A 21,890-nucleotide genomic window follows, 5' to 3' on the forward strand; every position below is an offset into this window, starting at 1 on the left:
TTTTTTTTTTTTTTTTTTTTTTTTTGTTGTTGTTGTTGTTGTTTTTTATTTTTTTTTAAACTTGGACTAGAGGAGAGGATCTGAATTTTTTGTCTTAAAAACAAACAAACAAACAAACTTCATAATGAAATCACTTGAAAAAACCTAAGTGCAGTAACAGCCCTTCATAGTTCCACACAATTCTGGAATAAGATCTAGTATTTTGTGTGCAGGTGCACAAACCTACACAGATAGATTACTCATTCTGTACATGAGGATACATTTTTCTAAACACAGCTGGCTTCATTACTATTTGAAATTAACACAGAAAAAGAAAAAATTGTCTAAGAAACAACTAGAAACTAGAATATTTTTTTAATATTTTTTGCCACTTATATATCCAACCAGAATTTACTACATAATCAGCTAAGTGATAAACTAATATTCACTGTTAGTCCAAATACTTCTACTTCTAGTTCAGATAGCTGAACTTCGTACTCTTAGGGGGATGAAAGCCCTGGTACACCATTACATGTCCAGTTTTTCTTAGCAGAATAGTAATAATTATCAATGCCATCAAGTCACTCACTTTATATTCTCATTTGATGGTACTTCTGGAAGTTCCACAGTTATCATGCCATCTAAGTTCGTTTTTCCAATGAAGACTGGCTTGGTGCGAAGCACATCTGGTGCAGTCTTTGCTGTCACTCTGTGCTGAAGACCTCCAGCACTGTTCCCTCTGTTTGTCAGCACAAATGAATACGATGTCTCTGGCTTCAAGTTAGTGATCAGTTTTTGAGTAGCACGTCCATCAACCTCCATCACCATTTTGCCATCATCATAAAGGATCTAAGTTAATGTATAAATCCAGTGAAATTTTTGTTACTAAGGGAAGGCAACTGATATCTCAATTAATTCAGGAATTTGCCTCGCTATAAATTTAAAATGACACTCACAAGTGGCAGTTTAAGTTCTAGGATACTACTAAATTCACTACGGCAGTTAAACGTTCTTTGTATGCAGGAAAAAATGCACTATATTAATGTAGAGTAAGCACTGCTGAAGTCCAATTTCACTTACTCAGCTAGCAGTAGCTTTGCTCAAATCAACTATTTATATCAAGGCACACTTTTCTTAAAGTACCTTTCTTTACTTCAGTCATACTTCATATTCAGAAAGGTTTTAGCATCTATTAGTTTATAAAGTACTGTTCTTTACTGGCCACTTCCTGAGATGACAAGTCATGAACAGTCACATAGAAGTGATGAAGGCCAAACTGATATCTGGATCTAGTCTCTTTATCTTAATGCCATACTCAGTGGAGTAACAGAGTTCAAAAATAAGTTGTTACGAATTTGAGGAGATGAAAAGTCAAAAGGAATTCATGGTCATAAAAATAGTGAAAAGAAAACTATTCTCTTTTCATTGTTCAGTCTAAAATATAGATTGCAATGAACCACAAATTAGCAAGATGCTCATACCGTGCATAACAAGTACCACCAATCTGACTTGGAAACATTACCACAAGAAGTTCATAGAGTCAAAGGACTTAATTTAACAGCTCTTGGGTCAATGTTGCTGATTAGTTTGCATTCTTCAGTGTTATAATACAAAAAAAAAAAAACAACCAAAAACCAATACACATAATTCAGTAAAGTACTTAAGTGGTTGAATGTTAGCTTCTAATTTCCCTATTTACTTTCTATCAAATAAAAAGCAACTTACTTTGAAAGGCAAAGCTGAGTTGTAGTTTTCTGGAATCTCCCAAGACAGTAAAACTGAAGTCTTCATTACTGCTTTAACATGAAAATTTTTTGCAAACACTGCTGGAAAAATAGGAAATTTTGTATGTAAACAATATCTTGGAGTTTAGATTTTGTCATATTTCCACAGCTACCTCGACGTATTAGCTTTCCATTTGGGTCAAAAAAAAAAACAAAATTAATTCAGTTCTCCTACCTGTTCGCGTACATCTAAATATTACATTCTAAGTCATTCTCACTCTTATCTAATGACAATCCAACATGTACCTTCTCCTTACCTGTAAAAATTGTGAAGATGTTAGCCAGAACTTGTTTGGCAAAGGACAACTGAATTCTAAGGCATCCAAAACATATTAAGATTTACATACTTTACCTTTTGTGTTTGTTGAACCTATTTTTATGAATGGGCCGGTCAGTTTTATCTACAGCTTCAAAAACACTGATATCCAAAGACCGATACTCCTTTAAAGGTCAACGCCATAAGCAGACAAATCCTACCTTGATCCACGGGTAGTGTCCTGAACTGGACACTTGGACTATATGGACCAGGCCCTTTGCTTGTGTGGGCACGTACTTTTACATCATATGTGGTATCTGGTTTTAAGCCAGAAAGTGTCATAGTGGTATCAGCAGGAACAACAGGGAGTTCTACTGGCTGGTAAGCAACATTGATATCTCTGTACAAGATGGTGTATTTGGTGATAATGCCATTTCTCTCTGCCAAGAGTGGCATCTGCCAAGTTAATTGAACTGACGTAGAAGTAGAGCTTTCTGAGTGGAGATTTTGAGGAAATCCACTGGGTACTTCTTCAGGAACAGAAATCTCTTTAACCATCTCCTCCCCAAAGCCCACTTTATTTCTAGCTGACAGCCTGAAGACGTAAGAAGCTCCTTTGTGAATGTCTGTAGCTGTGAAGTGATCTTCCTTTTCTGAGAACTCCATGGTTGTAAATGTATCCACATCCTTGCGACCAAATTTCAGGCGGTACCCCTGCAGCGGGCCAAAGGTGTCCACAGGAGGGTGCCACTGAATTAGAGCTGTATTCATCTGTGTGTGGCTAATCACAAGACGAGGTTTGCCTGGAACTGTAGCAGAAGGTTATTTAAAAATGATAAATAGAAACAGAACTGCACATAAAGTTATTGAGGCTAGCTTTAACGGGAATATGGATAATTTTCTCTTTCCTCATTCTTCCTTTCACAAATAGCGACCTTTGAAAGAAATAATGTCTGCCTCCTGCCCTACTGAGTCATACAGTGTAGTGAACTATGATAATAAAGTCATCTACTGTTCGTTGTATCCTTCACTTATCATTCTAAATACCGTACTGTTCCTTTATAAATATAGAGAACATTAAGAGGCACAGGAGTTAGAAACATCAATCAAGAAGTAAAACTTCAAACAAACATCTTCTTATGAATGTCTCTGTCCTTGTTTAAAAAATACAACAGTATTGCAATAAGCAATAATTTAAATAATCCAAGGTACATATCTGTCATTCCTGTAGCAGCAGTAATAACAATAGAGAAATTAAAAGTCTGTTAATCTGTCTAACAGCGTTCTTGCCACTAAAAGGTAAAATGCTGTAGGAAGAAAGTCAAATTTTTGTGCACTTGAACTGGGTTTCTTCTGGAGAAGAGCGACTATACAGGAAACTCTTTTATGCTTGCACACCAGATAGGTTCAAATCTGTAACTGAGGCCTAAGAGGTCAAACTGTTGATTCATCTTTTAAAGAGGTTCAGACAATAAATGCAGTGGGCCCATTCAACTTAGAGGACTAAATTTGCTCTTTGCTGATGTGTGACATGGTATTCTACAGCTCATATGGTATCACTTTATTTCATTAACTGTTTGTGTTCTGTTATATAATTATGAACAAACAATTATTTATATTTGCTTTCATATGTATATATTAATGAAATATTTCTATTTTAAAAATGTGCTTCTATTACAATTAAATATTTGATGATGGAGCAAATCCATTAGTATATAGATATTTCTTGTTCATTGAGTGCCAGTATCTAACAGGTCAAGAAATACGAGCGGTTTTTAGTAGTACTGCCACGATAATAGTGTTCCATGATGACTAATGATTTTAAAGAACATTTGAATCTTTCTCATGTGAATGCAATTGTTGCACCACGAGTTCTGATTCCCACATTAGACATTAAAACTTTTTTTTGAGAGTGTAATTATTTTTAAGAGTCCGATTTGCTTGAATGTCAGAGAACTAATGTCAGAACTTCTGACTTCCATTCCAAAATTTATTAGGAGCAAGGACAGAAGAATGGCACAGCATGGCTTGAGAAAAATATCTTTCCTCATTATATCTACAATTGATGCTGACATTGCTTCTACTTGATCTTGAATTCTAGCTAGTTTTTTACAAATTTTCCAAATACCCTTCTTTTTAAATGCCTAACCCACCTGCAGATACACTCCTAGAAATTTTTCACTTCCATTAAATAAAACTCTGTCCAGTTCTACCTTATTTTATTATGAGCCTTCATTGAACAAAGAAAAGGCTATGAAGGATGTTAATAGGCTATATTTGTCTCTACAGTAGAACTATTATTGAAACTACTGCAGCATACAAAAGAGAACAAGAGTCCGCACATAGAATAACTCCTTCAGCTTTCTATAAGAAACACTACTGAAAGTTGAGATTTATTAATGTGATACATTGTCTTTATTTCCTCTCCCCACAGTGGTGGATCTTAAAGTTAATTTTTACTTTGATAGTATGTATAGATAAAGAAATTAATGCTTGCTCAGAAGATAAAAAGAACATTAAAACATACGCTGTGATTTAAGTAGTAAATAACAATGTACACATTTTTGAAAATTTTAATATGAAGCCTATATTATTCTGAGAAGTATATGATCTTTATCATAGAACTGATAGACAGAACTCTGAGAATGACATGAACTTGTTGAAATGAGACCAGAGGAGGGTTATGAAGATGATCAGATGGCTAGAGCAGGCTGAGAGTTAGGATTATTCAGCCTGGTGAAAAGAAGGCTGCTCTTGTAGCAATCTTCCAGTAGTTAAAGGGTACCCACAAGAAAGCAGGAGAGGGGCTTTTTGCACGGCCATGTAGTGATAGGACAATGTGTAGAGGGTAGATTTAGATTAGATATAAGAATTATATTCATCACTCTGGTGATGGGAAACACTGGAACACGTTGCCCAGACAATTTGTAGATTCCTCAGTACTGTAGACGTTTAAGGCCAGGTTGAATGGGAGTCTGAACAAAAAAATCTGGAGGAAGGCGTCCCTGTTTAGGGCAGCAGAATGGAAACAGATCTTTATGGTTCCTTCCAACTCAAATTATTCTATGATTAAGAAAGAAAATATTTTGTTCTCTTTTTTTTTATTCCTTGATAACATGCAGTTAGTATCTTCTTTAAGTAGAATCATTTGTGAATGTCTTGTGAGAAAAATGCAGGATTCTGTACAGTCTTATGTATAAAAATGTCATGAAATTGCCTTGTCTTGAAATTTCTTCAGATTACAATCCCTGAATTTGCAAAAAATTGGAAATGAAATTAATGCCCATGAAAAATATATTTTCAGACTTACTGAAGTAAACCTTCACAACTATGTAGCAAGTTGCCACCCAAATCACAGTCATATCCATCCATCCATATCACTGTTATTACATTAGCTTGTTGTGACAGCATAGTACTGCCATTAGAGGAATATTCAAGCTGCCTTTCATAAGCTAGGATAATAGCTTGTTTCCATTAGCTGCTATGCTCTATGCCAACTGTCTCCATGAATATTTTCTCCTCTTTCACACGCACACACACACACACACACACACAAATGAGGTAGAAAAAGGAACTGTGATCTTTTTGAAACACTGATATTTTACAGATCACAGAATCACAGAATTGTAGGGGTTGGAAGGGACCTCTAGAGATCATCGAGACCAACCCCCCTGCCAAAGCAGGTTCCCTACACCAGGTCGCACAGGTAGGCATCCAGGCAAAACTTGAATATCTCCAAAGGAGACTCTACAACCCCCCTGGGCAGCCTGTTCCAGTGCTCTGTCACCCTCACCATAAAGAAATTCTTGCACACATTCATGTGGAACTTCCTATGCTGCAGCTTATGTCTGTTTCCCCATGTCCTGTCTTCACGTACCACTGAAAAGAGACTGGCCTCACCACTATGGCCCCCACACCTCAGACATTTATAGACCTGGATTAGATCCCCTCTCAGTCTTCTTTTCTCAAGGCTAAATAGACCCAGTTCACTTAGCCTTTCTTCATAGGGGAGATGCTCCAGGCCCTTCACCATTTTTGTGGCTCTCCTCTGGACTCTTTCCATGTCTTTTGTCCCTGTCTTTTTTGTACTGGGGAGCCCAGAATTGGACACAGTACTCTGGATAAGGCCTGACCAGTGCAGAGTAGAGGAGAAGGATCACCTCCCTTGACCTGCTGGACACGCTCTTTTTAGAATTTATTTTCTTTTTCAAGACTGTTGTGCAGTATAGAGAGCAAATTTTACATAATGGGCAAGCAGTTTCATTATGAGACTCAAATTTAAAGTTTGAATTAATTGTCCAGAAAAAAACTGTGTGATATCACTGATAAGTAAGTCATATCTTCTTTGTTGTCATTATCTTGTAAATAATATCAAATTTTCACTAATAATTTTAGATTTCCTAGTATGTTCAGTAATATTTTTTCTTTCATTCAGTTTTTAATACCATGACAAGAAAATGAATAGAAGATAAAAAACACACTTTGCAATGAAAATATTAAGAGCTCTCTTAACTTTACTAATAACTGCAGTTACCATAATGTAGACATTTACATTCAGTGACTTTTTCCTGTCTAATAATGAAAATTTATATTACTGATCAGGATCAGATGAATTGTTAGTTTTTATCTGAATAACTGCTTTTAAGTCTTGAATAATAAGCTTGTCCAGTAAACATTTAAACACATATTCACCTTTCATATATACTATATATTTATACATCTGCACATGATTTATACTTTTAAAACTGGACTAGAAAGTTAGACCCGTCACATTTTTATTTTAATACGTAAATATATAATTTTTAGGGAAAAAAAAAGAAGTAAAAATAAAATGGAATCTCAAAAAGGAGATTTTACTTCAAGTCCACAAGCCCCGATATTAATGCATTATTCCTTCTGTGTGATGAATTATCACAGAAAGCAAGTGAGCTAGAAATTCTTTGACTGTATGTAATATTTCACTTTTCAATTATCTACGTTTGAATTTTCAATACAATGTGGGATCAACCACAGCAGGTTGTAAGAACAAAGTAAAGATGCTGATATAAACTAGAAGATAGGAAGGAGAGAAATGGTAACTAGCTTTTAGTTCAGAAACAAGAAACAGGGATTACTTATCCACAAGGTGAAACAAATGGCAAGAACAGTGTAACATGACTGACATTTAAAGGTATGTCTGATTCTTGGTTTCCAGTCACTTAGTGTTCCATGGAATTTCAGGATTTGTTTAATTTTCTAATGAAACATCAGAGATCTTACAAGAATGAACGATGAATTATCAATGAGAGGAAAATACATAGGAGTTTCAAGTTCTACAAGTGGTTTTGCAAAGCCTATACTTATGTCTATAAAGTCATGGTCAAGGTAACCGTGTTTATGTAAATTTGATACTGAATTTTAAGATTTTGGATTAAGTGCTACTTTTACTCAATCAAGTTCACATGAAATTGGGAAGTATGCATCATTATTTTCAGACCACAAGAATTCAGGAAGGAGGAGGTTTGAGTGGAAGCTTGGCACATATCAAGAGTAATGACTGGATGGTCCAATCTGAGATGCAACTAGACTTCAAGATAGAGATTTTTTCAAGACAGATGATAAAACTGGACATAGATGTTGCTTGGATTAGTACAACATACATTTTTAAAAATGAATTTAAAGCACAAGTCACACAGTATAAAATGCAAATACACACTTCACATATTAGTGTGGGCAATACTTCAATACTTAGATGTGATACAAAGAGCTCCATGTGGTTGTAATGGAATAACTCTACTAGAAAATCCACCAGATTGACACCCACAAGCTGTGAACAAAAACAGGTGACCACCACGTTAATGCTGTAGTAGCATCATTAGTCTAATCTGCTCCACAGCAAAATATTTCAATTAAAAAAAAAAAAGTTCTTTACAAAAGAAATTCTGTTCATTCCACCACTGGCAAATGAACAAGCTGAACCTGGCATACGGTCAAATACTTGCCACCTGTGATCAAATGCACTGTCCACAGTTGCATGATGTATTTTACCACCGTTTATTCCTCAGATTGACTCTGTCTTCAGGGGTTTTCGTTTATTTTCTAATTCTCTGTCTTAATCACATTCTTCTGAGGAAGGGAGCTACTGGAACTCAGGTTCTTTCCATGTCTTACTGATAGGCATGGCATTGTTTTCCTTACACAGATCAGGAAAGTCCTCCAAAGATTTTTCAAATACCCTTCTCAGCTCTGCATCTCTCATTTTTTTCTCTCCAGGAAGCCACCAATCAGAACAGAACAACTGCTAGAAAGCACAAATGCCACTTTTTGTCTGCTTCCTGAACTGAGAGAAAGGGGTAGGAGGACACCAGTTATGTTTTCGTTTAAATAAATCAGAGGTCAACTACTGAAAGAGGAAAACCTGTATCTTATGAACACTTTCTACACTACAGGAAACATTCAAACCACAGTATAAAAAAAAAAATAAATAAGGCAAGCATAAGGATTTTCTCAGAGATTTATTAGTATATTACCTGCACCAGTAGTAGATACAAGTTTTGGCTTGCTGCGTGCTCCATCACCTTTTGTTGTGTAGGCTGTCACAGTAAAGGAGTATGTAGTGTCAGGCTGAAGTCCAGAAATTATCATTTCCTAAGAAGAAATTAAACAAGAAAAAAATATTAAAAATTGATTGATTTCTAGGAGTGTACTGAATCTTTAAGACAATTTCTATATGATGCGCACAGCACATGCTTTTGTGCTACTGGAAGAACAAGCAAGCATTTGAGAATGTCAACAGACTGTTATGTGTAAAATAGTGCAATAATTGCCTTCCTTAAAAAATTAAAGCACGCTTTTAAATAGAACGCTCCAGGTAGTTTAAGATGCAAGGTTAGTGTTTAAATGGTGTGAACAGTGAATAAGCCCTTATGAAATACATTGCCAGAGGAACCTTACTGATATTGTGAAGTGTGTGCATATGTAGAAACAAAACACATTTTAACTCAGACATTTAAAGGACAGCACTGACATAGTTATAAAGTGCCTACAGAATAAGTACATTGCAGTTGTATCCATATTTCCAATGTCATTGTGGTTCAGATGTGTAAGAAAACCTCTTTAGTCTCATAGCACTTTATTTTCAGTCTATATTGCTGGTTGGAATGTACATCTAAAGATCTCAAAGGGCTTGAGAAATAATTCAGTCTTAAAGTCTAGAAGAGCTAACTAAAACACCATAATAGGATCACTGACTAAATATGACAAATAAGAAAAAGCAGCTATAAAACAAACAACTTTTTGGCTAGTACATGCACGCACACACACATACGATGGTGACTTCAAGGCCAGCCATCTGAGATGAATGTTACAAGGGCATGCAAAGGAAGTTGAGACTCAATACTCACAATGTAAATAATTTCATATATAAATATAAAAGGACAGTATTTACAAGTAACTAAAAGGTCATAAATTCTTGACTCATCTGCTTCCAGTCAGTGACCATTAGATTACTCCTGTGCATTTTCACATGCTGAATGTATTTATGTTAAATTTCACTGCTATCAGAGAGATGGTATACGTATTTATCAAACATAAGACTTAATATAAAGAATTATGGATCAAACTAACCACAGGAAATGGATTTTTCCAGATACTGGCTATGAGCTCAGTACAGAAGTGGAAAGAACTTGGCATTTTATTTGCCATCCTTTATTAACAATGCAGGAATAACAAGCTAATGTGCAGTAGGAACAAGAAAAAAAAATTAAAAAAAATTTTAAAAAAATAAAAATCACACCAACAGAAATCAAATAACGGACCAAAAGAGCAACAGTAACAACAAACACACCAATCCACCACCAAAACCCTGCTCCTTAGAATCTATCTCAGAATGGAAGTGAGCCTAAAATCCAAAATCAATACACATTTTTCTTCTGCCAGAGGGACTCTCAAACTGATATTAGCAGAATAAAATTGCAAAATAAAATAATAATAGTAATTTAAAAAAAAATCACCTTTTTTAAACAGTGATGATGCTATCATCCTCATTTAAAACAAGCTGTACTTCATGGTGTAACAGAGATACGACTGCATGTAGTGCTGTCATTTAGAAGTCTGACTTGGATAGAGCAAACATGCAGAATATAGGTATAAACAATGCAGGGCTTTTGACATTAATGCTAGCATGCCTACTACAGTTACTGAATTATCCAAAAAGAAGTACAACTAACTTCAAACTTCAGCTACAAAAATAAAAGTTACACTTCAAAATAATAGAAAAACTTTCAATTATTTGCAATTCCAAACCAATCTGGCTTTATTATTCTAACAGCATTTTTTAAGAAGGAAATTGTGAAGCAAGGTTAGTAACAGCCTAAAAATAAGAAAACACAAACCATTTATGTGAATTTCAAGATCATGCTAATTCTCTGAACAAACAACAAAAAATCCCCTCTCCTCTTGCTGAGGGGAAAAAAGAAGTGCCATACAGGAAAAAATCTGAATGTTGGTGCATGCATCTTTACACATGACAAAAGAAAAAAAATAATAATCTGAAAAATCAAAGGAGGCTACAAGCAAACAAGAAAAATATGAGATGAACAAAAAAAAAAACAAACAAAAAAACAAACAAACAAACAAAAAAACCCCAAAAAACAACACTCATTTATTCTGGCCAGTCAAAAACTACTCACATGTTCAGTAGTATCATCATATTCCCACTGATTGAGAGTAAAGAACATTGGAAAGAAAAACAAAAGAAGTGAAAAGAATATGTAGCCTGGTTGAGTTAATCTTTTCTTCTTAATAGTACAATAATTAAGTAAGATGTCTGGAAAAATCGTGTAGAATTTAAGTTAATTGTGTAGACTCATGTAGAATGTGGTTAATGAAATCAGGCCAGGCATTTTTAATTCCACATCTGCTTCCCTCAAAAAAACATCTATCTCTCTTTCCTTAAAAGACAGAAAAATTAATGAGTCTTCTTGTATCACATGTTAATATTTTATGATGGATTGTATTAGCAAAAGCCAGAGAGACAAGATTAAATTCTATGTGGTTTATTTAATCACGTTACCAGACTATATGCTTTATTTTCTCCAAATTAATTCAATGCCTTATTAATAGCATAATGCCATGATTTTTTAGACTTGAAACCTAACCAGACCAAGGTCGTATACAGTCAAGGTCTTTGCACTCTGTACAAGCCCTGATCATGTATCATAAAAATAAATGAAGGGAGGAGTACTGAAAGGAGAAAGGAGGTGACTAACTTGAATGTCAATTCAAAGCCGAATTTGAATAAAAGGAACAAAGGCTATATAATATTTGAACTCCAATATTACACCTAGACTTCCCTTCTAATATTCCAGCATTTAAAATGATTTTATACTACTACCATGTAGAAGCTAAAATTGCAAACCGGAGTGAGAAAGGAGAGCACTAAAGTGCAGAATGATTTTTTATTCTGTCTCCTCTCTCTTTTCTCTTCCTACTTTCAAAATCGTTTCCATCTTTCTCCTCACTGAATTTAATCTGCAAGAACATTAAATTTTGAGAAATAGATTTACATTTTATTTAAGTACATTAAGTAGAGATTGATAGACAGGGAGGCAAATGATTAATAATGTCTTTTGGGAATTGAGATAACACTTAAAGAATTGTCTTGGCAGCAAAATGGTGTGCACACAAGACCTGATCTCAAAGTGGTGCTACAAAGCTAAAAATTAGAACTAAGCCTATAAGAAAAAAAGAGAAAACAACAACAAAAGAAGCCAAAATAAATTTATATATTCAAATGAAAGAGTAGAATTTTTCTCTTTATGTTAAATTTCTTAATTTCTTAGGATCTGCAGTCCTTAAATTGGCCTAGTTGCAAGAGGTATAATAGTTTCCATACTGACTTGTAACTCCAGTGCTAGAAGCCTTGGGAACTTTCAGTTTGAGTAATAGCATGTTCCAATCAGTGAAACTCTATTGCTGACAATATTAAAGCTTTATGTTATCAGACTTCCATCATGTCTTATAATTTATAAAACAGATATGCAATTTCACATATCAAACCTATTAATATGAATACTGACAAACATAAATACCTCAATGCTTTTTAAGGTCACAAAAATAAATTCATTTCTTCTGAACTGTGTGATAAGGTATACACAATTATGATAGAAATACAATAGTAGTGGTTTAAGAAAGTTAGAGATTTGGCTCTAGGCTCTCCATATAAATAAATAAATACTGGGTGGTTTAATCAGTGCAAATTTTGTTCCATTGGCTGTGACCTGCCCAAATACTTCTGTGTCTGTACAGCTCTAAGCATAGCTATAAGAAGTCCTAAGGCTTATGGGAACCAGCAAAATGACATAGCTTCGGGTATATGCCTGTACAAAAGGGTGACTATGTTTAGTCTAAGAATCTTTAATTGTAAATATTTTGGAAAGAGATGAGATGAAAAAAATGTAGCTAGTAGAATAAAATATGGAAAGATCTAAATAGCTGTTTAGAAAACTGAAAGTATTCATTACAACACTTAAAACATGGGATGCTCTAGTTACCTGTGCATCAGCCAGCATGATGTCCTTCAGCATGGGCTGACCCCTTGGCTCTCCATTTTCCATTCTTACATAGTGGACCTGGTATCCTCGGATCTGACCATGCTGCTTATTGGGTACAGGTGAGCGCCATGACACTTTAACAGCAGTAGAGTTGACAGCCTCTACCTCGACTTTGCGAGGAGGACCACTAGGAACTGGAACAACATCATTGGATAAAGCAAAATTACAGGCACCTGTCCCACCCATGACTTTTGCCTTTTTTTTTTTTTTTTTTTAAAGGGGTAGACTCACTATGTTTTCTCTGAAGAATACAAATGGTTCAAATGGTTCAGCAAATATAAATGTTCAATCAATCTGCTCTACCTTTCAGTGAGAAGACCAAAAAACATGACTGATGCAAAAAAATGGAAGAAAAAAGAGTATTAGAGAAATAGAAAAACATGTAAAAATGCACAAAAGCCAAGGAAGATGCTTTGAGAGTCAAAGCATTACAGTACAAAGAGGTATTGCAATCACTGAAATAATAACAATAATAAAAACACAGAAGATTTCCAAAAAAGTTTCCCTTAGATTTGTTTGACAAGATCTATTTTTTTGTTTGCTTGCTTTTTTCTTTTTTTCTTTTTTTTCTTTTTTTCTTTCTTTTTTTTTTCAGTAGTATAAAAAGGAGGTTGATAATAAGGCTGTCTTCTGTCATTTCAAAGCATAGAAGAAAACAAAACATGTGGAGCATCAGCTTTTTGAGATAAAAAACAAAACAAAACAACAAAAAAAAGGAAAAAAAGTTAAAAAGAAAAAACCTAAACAAAAAAAAAAAAGAAATTAAAAGTCAAAAATTACAAGACAGAAGAAGAAAACAGTTAAAAATACATGAAGAACATTTTGGACATTTTTAAAAACAACGGTAAAATCGAGGAAAAGGTAGGAGGATTTTTCCCCTATGTTATTTTAACTTTGAAAGAGGAGAACGATGAACATGGAAGGGCTAAAAAGGTCAGTAGAGTCACTCCATTGACAAAAAAGTTGTTTTCTTTTAAAAAGTAAAAATACCATGGAAATAAATGAAGCACAAGTCTTTGTTTGAAAATTAACCCTGCAAATTGTGATAACATCTCTGATTTGAGGAAAAAGCAGCAAAAAGTACTGTTAGGTTATTTAAAATATAGCAGATCGAGAGAGGTGCAAACTCATGTAGAGGAGGCAACATACCATCTTCATCTGTGCGAATCAATACTGCTAAGCTCTCTGGGCCAGGTCCAACATCAGTGTGGGCGGTTACAGAGATCCGGTACTCAGTCCATTTTTCCAGCTGTTCCAAAAGGTATTGGGTACTGTCCGAGGAAATTCCCAAAATTTCATGGGGTTTGACATCTTCTCCATCAATCTCAATGTACTTGATGGAGTATGCAGTGATAATGCCATTCTGGTTTTCCACTGGTGGAGGTTTCCAACTTACCAAAATGCTAGTGGAGCTGGGACTTGTGCAACTAATGTCTTGAGGAGGAGCTGATGGCTCTGGTTTCAGTAGTGGGTTAAAGGAGGATTTGAGTGAAAGGATAGAAGTGATTGAAAAAAAATGAACAAAAGAAAAAATAAAAATAAAAATAAATAAACAACAACAAAATGAAAGTAAAGACTAAACAGAAAAAAAAGAGTAGAAACTTAAAAAGCAAAATATCAGATAATCATATGCACCTTGGCTTATTAACATGAGTAAACAGAAAATGAATAGACTAATTAAATAGTGAAAAAGCATGTAGGGGAAATAATATGACAACGAAACCTCAAAATAACATTACCTACCTGTATTAAAATTCCTCTTGAAATAAAACAAAAACGTGACACTTCTATGGCTACTTATCTATCCTTGTAAACAATGCAATTAGTGCAAGTTATAATATTTTAAATTATACATTTTATATGTTAATTTACAAATTTTGGATGTATTGCCTTTAAGTGGGCTTTCTTTCTATGAGAATATTTAGCCTCTTACAGAATGCATTTTAACTTGCAATAATTGCTAGAAATTACCCCCAAATATTTCTTGTAGCCTCCCCACTATCATAAACAAATTATTCTGTTTTACTTATTGACATTTTTACTCACTGAGTCTGCCTGACACATATTAACAACAAATGACATTTGAGTTGAAAGTATACTAGAAACATGCATTCAAAAGAAGATGAAAAAGTCTTAGTCAAAGATTTACCTACCAGGAACAGTGTCACGCTTGCTGATTCTGACTTTAACTTTTACTTACCATAGATCAGCTGTAAGCTTTATTTTTTTTTTTTACTCCTCTTGGACACACCTTTGCTAGCAAAGAATAAATCCTACCAGTAATATAGGTTATTCTATGGGAAAAACAGATATCTGGACCCAGACACTGTGTCAAGAAAGCAGGTATTAATTTTACAAAGAGAGTTCACAACCTTGAGAGCCTCTTCTGTATTTCTGTCTTCTCTCTTGTATGGAAAACAAAGATTTTGTATGTGAGATCTGTATAAATGTTTTATTTATTTATTTATTTATCTTTTTATCTACTATTTTGTTCCCATTTCTAAAGGGGGAATAGAAACAAATGGAATTTTGGTATTTATGCCAGGCACATCAAATAGATTAAAGTAATACAGAAAGCTTAGGACCCTGCTGTGACCTATCACATTTACAGATATATATTTCAGTTCCCTACAGTTCTTTTTACAAGGATCAATGGCTTTTCACTCAGTATGATACTCTGTTCTTCTGAAGGAAAAACGAGAGGGAACATGTCAGTATTTCAACTAACTAAAGGAGATGGATAGAGGAACAAAAAGGGAATTAGATAATTTTTTGTTTGTTTGTTTTTCTTTTTTTAATTTTATCTAATTTAAGTTAGAAAGTATTCAAAACATATTCATCCATTTTTGCCATGAATTTTTAAAGGAACTAAAATGGAAGCAAAATGTTCCTTTAGGATTCTACATGATAATAAATCCCTATAGCATCTTTCTCAAAATTGACAAAATGAATGGCGGTAAAGTATTTTGGTGAACACTGCTAATGAACTCATAGAATTTATCAATTTTTAATCCTTGTTATTCTGCAAAATGCAAAGTATTGCTCTAATGTAACAGGATAATCTATAGGCTACCTGTATAAACAGTTTTATTAAAATGTATTTATTCTTATAATATGCAATGTTTAGACTTGTTGAAAACTTTTTAGAAGATAACAAGGGTCTGCTTATATACTACTGAAATCAATTAAATTTTATTAGCATCTGAAGGAATAAAGGCTCTGTATTGTTGTATTTCAGAAGGGAAAAATGGCAATGTGTTTAAATATCAAACTTGCATCCATGGCCTTCGAATGTTTAATCTCCATGCACAGTTTACATACCCTTCTCCTATTAAAAAGAATGAAAATTCTAAGCTGAAATGAGCATAGGAATAAATAAATACCCTTTTCTGCAGCAGACTATTGATTTTGGATTATTGAAGTCAAAATAGGCATTGACCCTAACTCTAAAACTAGTTTCATGCTATGTAATATTTTTATACGTTTATTCAAAATGCCTTAGAAATACTTCAGAATAACACTTCCCTTTGGTTAAATTTAAGATATACAGCACTACATCTCTTGTTACATTAATTATCATTAATAACACTAACAAATAATGTTGGAGTGATCATATCTGTCACAGAATAAATTTTTTTAAAAAAATCATAGAAACATATGTAACAGAAGCATAGATTATCCTGTAAAACTAGCACTTCTGGAAATCATCCCTATGTACCTCATTGTTTTACTTGAGTACTAATTTAAATATGGAAAAATGCATGTATAATTCTAATGTTTTGCACCGCATTTGCACCGACCCTACTGACATTTTTTCCATAAGCATCCACTTAAACAAACAAACAAACAAACAAATAAATAAATAAATAAATAAAAATTTCTACTAGTGTAAATAATGAACGAACATTAAAAAAAAGCCCTGATAATAAATATCTAATTTTAACTCAGGAAGAGTAGCTACTATAACAGTTATGAGGAAATTTTGATACACTCAGCAGCACCCTACAACTATAAGGATGTGCTCCAGGAGCAACATATTATTATGGGAAACATACATTGTGAGTGGCCATGTGGAATTTTATGAGAGGAGGATTGTTATCTACACCTATTATCTACACCTACTGCATGCTAAAACATCATCCCACTATTCCCATTATAACATGAAAACAAAGGTAATTAGGACAGTATAGTATTGTATCCCTTAATACTGTGTTTCCTTAAGTCTTTACAGTCTTTTTCTATAGTTATTGAAAAATCACATGTATCTTAAATTGATCACAATATTTTAAGTATTCTGCTGTATTAAGAACTGGGAATGCTACATTTTTTATCATTACACTTTCTTCTCTTGCTATCTTACTGGGTTACTTAGACAAACATCTTCAACAGATATAACAGGATAAAGTTAGCAAGGAAAGACACCTACTTGACTGCATGGTTCTTGCTGAGATTTCTGCTGTTGAAGCACCAAGTCCCTGTGGAGAACGTGCTGCTAGACGAAATAAGTACAGGCTGTTTGGCTTCAGGCCTTGGAGACGATAAGATGTAGTAGGTTCCGTGGAAACCCGTTGCTAAAGGGAAGTAATATGACAGTCGAATGTCTAACATGATTAATATTCACAGAATCCCAGAATCATTTGAGTTAAAGGACATCTAGTCCAACTTCTGCAATGAAGAGGGACATAGGTCAGGTTGCTCAGATGCCATCCAGATTGACTGTATGTTTTCAGGGATGGGGCATAATCCATCTCTCTAGGCAACCTGTTCCAGGATCTCACGACTGTTAGTGTAAAAGACTTTGTTCTTGTATCCAATCAAAAACTAACCTTTTTGCTTTGAAACCATTTCCCCTTCTCCTATAATAACAGATTCTAATAAAGAGTCTGTTCCTTCTTTCATATAGCCCCCCTTCAGATACTGAAAGGCTGCTATCATTTGTCCCCAGGGTGCCCTCTCCATTCTTTTCTAAAGGCTGAACAGCCTGTCTTTGTTGGGGAGGTGTTCCATCCCATGGACCCTCTGGACATTCTCCAACAGGTCCATATGTCTCTTGTATTGAGATTCCACATCTGCATGCAGTATGCCTGTATGGTCTCACCAGAGCAGAGCAAAGGGGCAGGATTACCTCCTTCAACCTGCTGGTCATAATTCTTTTGGTGCACCCCAGGATATGGTTGGCTTTCTGGGCTGCAAGGGCACTTCACTGGCTTATGTCCAGCAGCCCATCCACTATATCCCTTCATACTTTCCATAGATAACTTTTTCAGTCAGAAATTCTGAATTATGTATAGATATATATTTTTTTTATAAATGTTACTATACTCTGACTATAGCCACTATAGTAACATTTTAACATACAAATTCAAGGAAAAATTATCAGAACAAAACCAAACTAAAAGAGAAAAAAAAAAAAAGAGTATGCTGCTTTTAAAAATAATATATATTTTAAAGCAGGTAGCTTAATGGATTAAATTCTATACATAAATATTGTTTAACTATTTTTTCCAAAGCGTAGAAGGCTATCAGTTCAATAATACAGCAAACATAACATGAAAGTCCTGTATGACATGAACTACAGGGACTTGTTTTGAGAGTAATCTTTGATTTAAGGACAACCAATAGTAAAATTTGTGTTCAAAATTTTAGGAAGAGAGTCATTCTACAGGGTGATTCTTCTAAAAGGGACATCTAAACAGGTATCTATTTGGAGGATTAACATGCATTTGTCTCCCCCATAGAAATGCTTATGCTTGCATTTACTTATTCACTTTTTATATGTGGAGCTGTCATCAACATAGGCTCAGCTGAAGTATCAGCAATGAGGGGATGATGTAGAAGAAATCAGTGTTGCTAACATTCTCCTTCTACCTTCTGAGGCTGACATCTATGACACCTACAGCACAGAGGCACTCAAAAATCTTTACAAAATAATGGTTTAGAAAAATTCCATAGTAACTATAAAACTTTAGAAGGAAAACACATTTTATTCTCAAAGATTACTTAAACAACATTTGAAAGCACCATATACGATGACAAAGAGAAACAGATATTATCTAGAGATGAAAATAGACTAATCCTTCAGGATTTTATGTCAAATTATTAACAAGAATTTAAAATATTCTTGATATTTTCACTTACCTCCTCCCCATGCTCCCCGTCTTTGTAAACCAATTCATAGCTGGAAATAGTATCAGAACGTGGAGGTGTCCAGGAAAGTAATATGCTTGTTTCAGACTCAGGCTCTGCCTTGAAGTTCAATGGCTGACCAGGGACTAGAGAAAAAGAGTTTAGCAGTGTTGCCAGCTGTTGTGGCAGCTTTTTTTTTTTTTTTTTTTTTTTTTTTTTTAAGTAGTTGTTGCTGTTGGTTTCTATTTAAATACATATTGTTAAAATTCTTTAAAATATTATCTGAATAATTCACACAATATTATGATTGAATTTACTGAACTTAATAATAAATTAATCTGAACTCAGAAGAGAACTACAAGTTTAATTTCCTTATTACAAATTGCTATGGATTTCAAACAAATGCTTCACAGTTCAAATAATGCACAGAAAGCTGAAGCCTAGTATTGAATATCATTAAATTAACCCCTATATGAAATAGGAAATACATGTAATATGTGTAAGCATTAAAACACGTATGTGTATATAAAAAAGGCATATATGAGAAATGCTGGTCTTAGAGAAGATGGGATAGAAAACAGCATTAAAACAATTACATGTGTTAACTCACAAATAACTGACAAGTATTGCTGAACAAGTATTGTTCTTTAAGTACACTGAATGCTTTTACAATCAGAGAAGTCACAACTTACTGAAAAGATCTTGAGTAGTGTTCTTTTTAAGTGACATATTTGCACACTTGTAATGATTGGTATTTTTATAATATAGCTGGATTTCTAGAGATATTTTATTTGCGGGAACAAAATTACAACTTTGATTCTCTAAGTAAAGAATATCTTCAGTTTTTAAGTCTTGTGTAATGGTTGCAGAAACTACTTCCCTCATTTGCTGCTGAAAATTTATGCCAAATAATATTGACTGAGAAAAGGAGGTAAAATATATCCTGTAATTGGAATATATACAATCATTTTGGCATATAACTTCTAAAATATTAGTTTCAGTTAATATTGATGTTGTTAATGCATGAAACAATCTTCATCAGCATATCTATCTTTTCAAAAATAAAATGCAGCATGCTCTCATTTGAAAAGGAAAGAATATCAGATGTGATGCTTAGAAAGAACAGGTATGACAAGTATGATATGATAATAATTGTCTTGTTAACACTTTTCAGGGTAGAATTTTATTATAATAGTACAAGTACGCTTGTAATGTACAATAAGAGACTTGAAAATACCATGAAGCAAATTGTAAAAATAACTTATGACTATAATTATTTTCCCCAGACTTCTACAGAACATAATTCTGTAAATAACAGAATCTTTGTGTATGCTAGAAGAGGTCTGATACCTAATCTTTAAACAGAGAAATTTTAAAACAGGTGTGGAGCCCTCAGTACAAGAAAGACATTGAGATTTTGGAAAGGGTCCAGAGGAGGGCAACTAAGATGATCAGGGGGCTGGAGCACCTTCCCTGTCAGGACAGGCTGAGGGAGTTGGGCTTGTTCAGCCTGGAGAAGAGAAGGCTGCAGGGTGACCTCATTGCAACCTATCAATACCTGAAGGGAACCTACACCCAGGAGGGGAGTAAACTCTTCAAAAAGGCTGACAACAGCAGGACTAGGGGAAATGAATCCAAGTTGAAGGAGGGAAGATTTAGGTTGGATGTTAGGGGGAAGTTCTTTACTAGGAGAGTGGTTAGGCCCTGGAACGGGCTGCCCAGGGAGGTTGTGGATGCCCCGCCCTTGGACGTGTTTAAGGCCAGGTTGGACGGGGTCCTGGGCAACCTGATCTGAATGTGTATGTTTGGTGGCCCTGCTAGGCAGGGGGGTTGGAACTACATGATCCTTGAGGTCCCTTCCAACCCGAGTGATTCTGTGATTCTGTGTGAAATAAAATGTTTGTATAAAGTGCATAGTCAGGCTGCGTGTATTCTATGATGTCTTACCACTGATATTTATGTTTCTTTTAGAAAAAAAGACAAAATAGAGAAAGAAATGTGTAGAATAACGTTGCCTATTTCTGAAGGAATGAGTGAGGGTAAGAAGAAAAGTCTCTTTACAGCAAGAAAGATGCATAGGAGTAACATGTAATTTTTCTAAAACTTAGCTTGTATAAAAAGGTAAAAAAAACCTTTGCCTCATAAAAGGCCACAAAACTTCGAACAGCAGCTTATGTTTTATGTGTCACGATATTTTTCTTGTGCTTTACATTTCCATTAATAATTGTGAGGAGAAGATGGAGGGCACCAGTGCCAAGTTTGAATTGAGCTGGGGAAGGGAACATTCAGCGCACTCAAGGGGCATCCTGCTCTGAAGAGGGAGATGGAAAATGAGGAGGAAGTGGTGGATGGAATGATGAGAATTCAGCAATATTGAGGCTGAGCACTGGAAAAGCAGAGATCTTGTAGGGATGGAGAGTAGGACTAATGGGGAACACTGGGGGAGCTCATGGTTTTCGGACCTACATGCTGAGCAGTATCCAGTCATGCACCTGGCCAGCAACATGAGACAGAACTGCACAAGTTGGTGTGAGTGGGATACAGCCCTGACTACCAGGGAAGAGAAGGGGCTGTCACCTTTATTCAGGTTCATTAAACCCCATCTGGGTACTGTATCCAGTTTGGGGCCTCCAATAGAGGAAGGATTTCTATAAACATGGCCAAGTTCAATGAACAGTCAGAAAGGAGAGACTGTGGGACTGTGGCTCATCCAACTGGGAGAAAAGGCAGCTTCAGGGGTACCCAGAGGCAGCTCTAACATCATCGGAAGGAAATGGTGCTAGGAGGAATGGTGGTAGGCTCTGCACATGGTGTCTGGCAACAGCATGAGAGGCAGTGGCACAAGATGAGATGTGAGAGGCTCAGACTGGAGCAGAGGAATAACCTTTTTCCCCAGCAAGACAGTCTGGCTGTGGAGATGGGATTTTTGCAGGCCAGGCTGTCTCAGGCGTGAGGCATTTCATGAAATGTTCTCTGGCTCTTGCTGAGCCTGCTGGGCTGGAGACCTTTCCTTTTGCCAGCATCAGCAGGACCCTGTGATGCTGCAATCTATGTATGGAAACATGAACTGTAGAACATAGGCAGTAACTCTAAATGACCAGTAGGGTGACCCATATGATAGCTGCTACCATTAATTATGATAATAAATAGAGC

At 35.1% G+C, this 21,890-nt stretch overlaps 1 protein-coding gene across 1 annotated transcript in view; it reads right to left on the reverse strand.

The window, feature by feature from the left end:
* PTPRD (protein tyrosine phosphatase receptor type D) overlaps positions 1–21,890 on the reverse strand; it is a 273,196-nt gene that overhangs the window by 111,483 nt on the left and 139,823 nt on the right. Inside the window, exons 8-16 of the mRNA XM_042877457.1 lie at positions 18,750–18,883; positions 17,038–17,182; positions 13,761–14,066; positions 12,552–12,745; positions 10,689–10,715; positions 8,529–8,646; positions 2,241–2,828; positions 1,705–1,805; positions 569–828 (exon numbers count right to left, since the gene is read on the reverse strand). Coding sequence (XP_042733391.1) covers positions 569–828; positions 1,705–1,805; positions 2,241–2,828; positions 8,529–8,646; positions 10,689–10,715; positions 12,552–12,745; positions 13,761–14,066; positions 17,038–17,182; positions 18,750–18,883 — 1,873 coding nt within the window. The remainder of the gene's footprint in view (positions 1–568; positions 829–1,704; positions 1,806–2,240; positions 2,829–8,528; positions 8,647–10,688; positions 10,716–12,551; positions 12,746–13,760; positions 14,067–17,037; positions 17,183–18,749; positions 18,884–21,890) is intronic.

The sequence above is a fragment of the Lagopus leucura genome, unplaced genomic scaffold (assembly GCF_019238085.1).
Source record: "Lagopus leucura isolate 7727_CA_CO unplaced genomic scaffold, USGS_WTPT01 Super-Scaffold_100018, whole genome shotgun sequence".
NCBI lineage: Eukaryota > Metazoa > Chordata > Aves > Galliformes > Phasianidae > Lagopus > Lagopus leucura.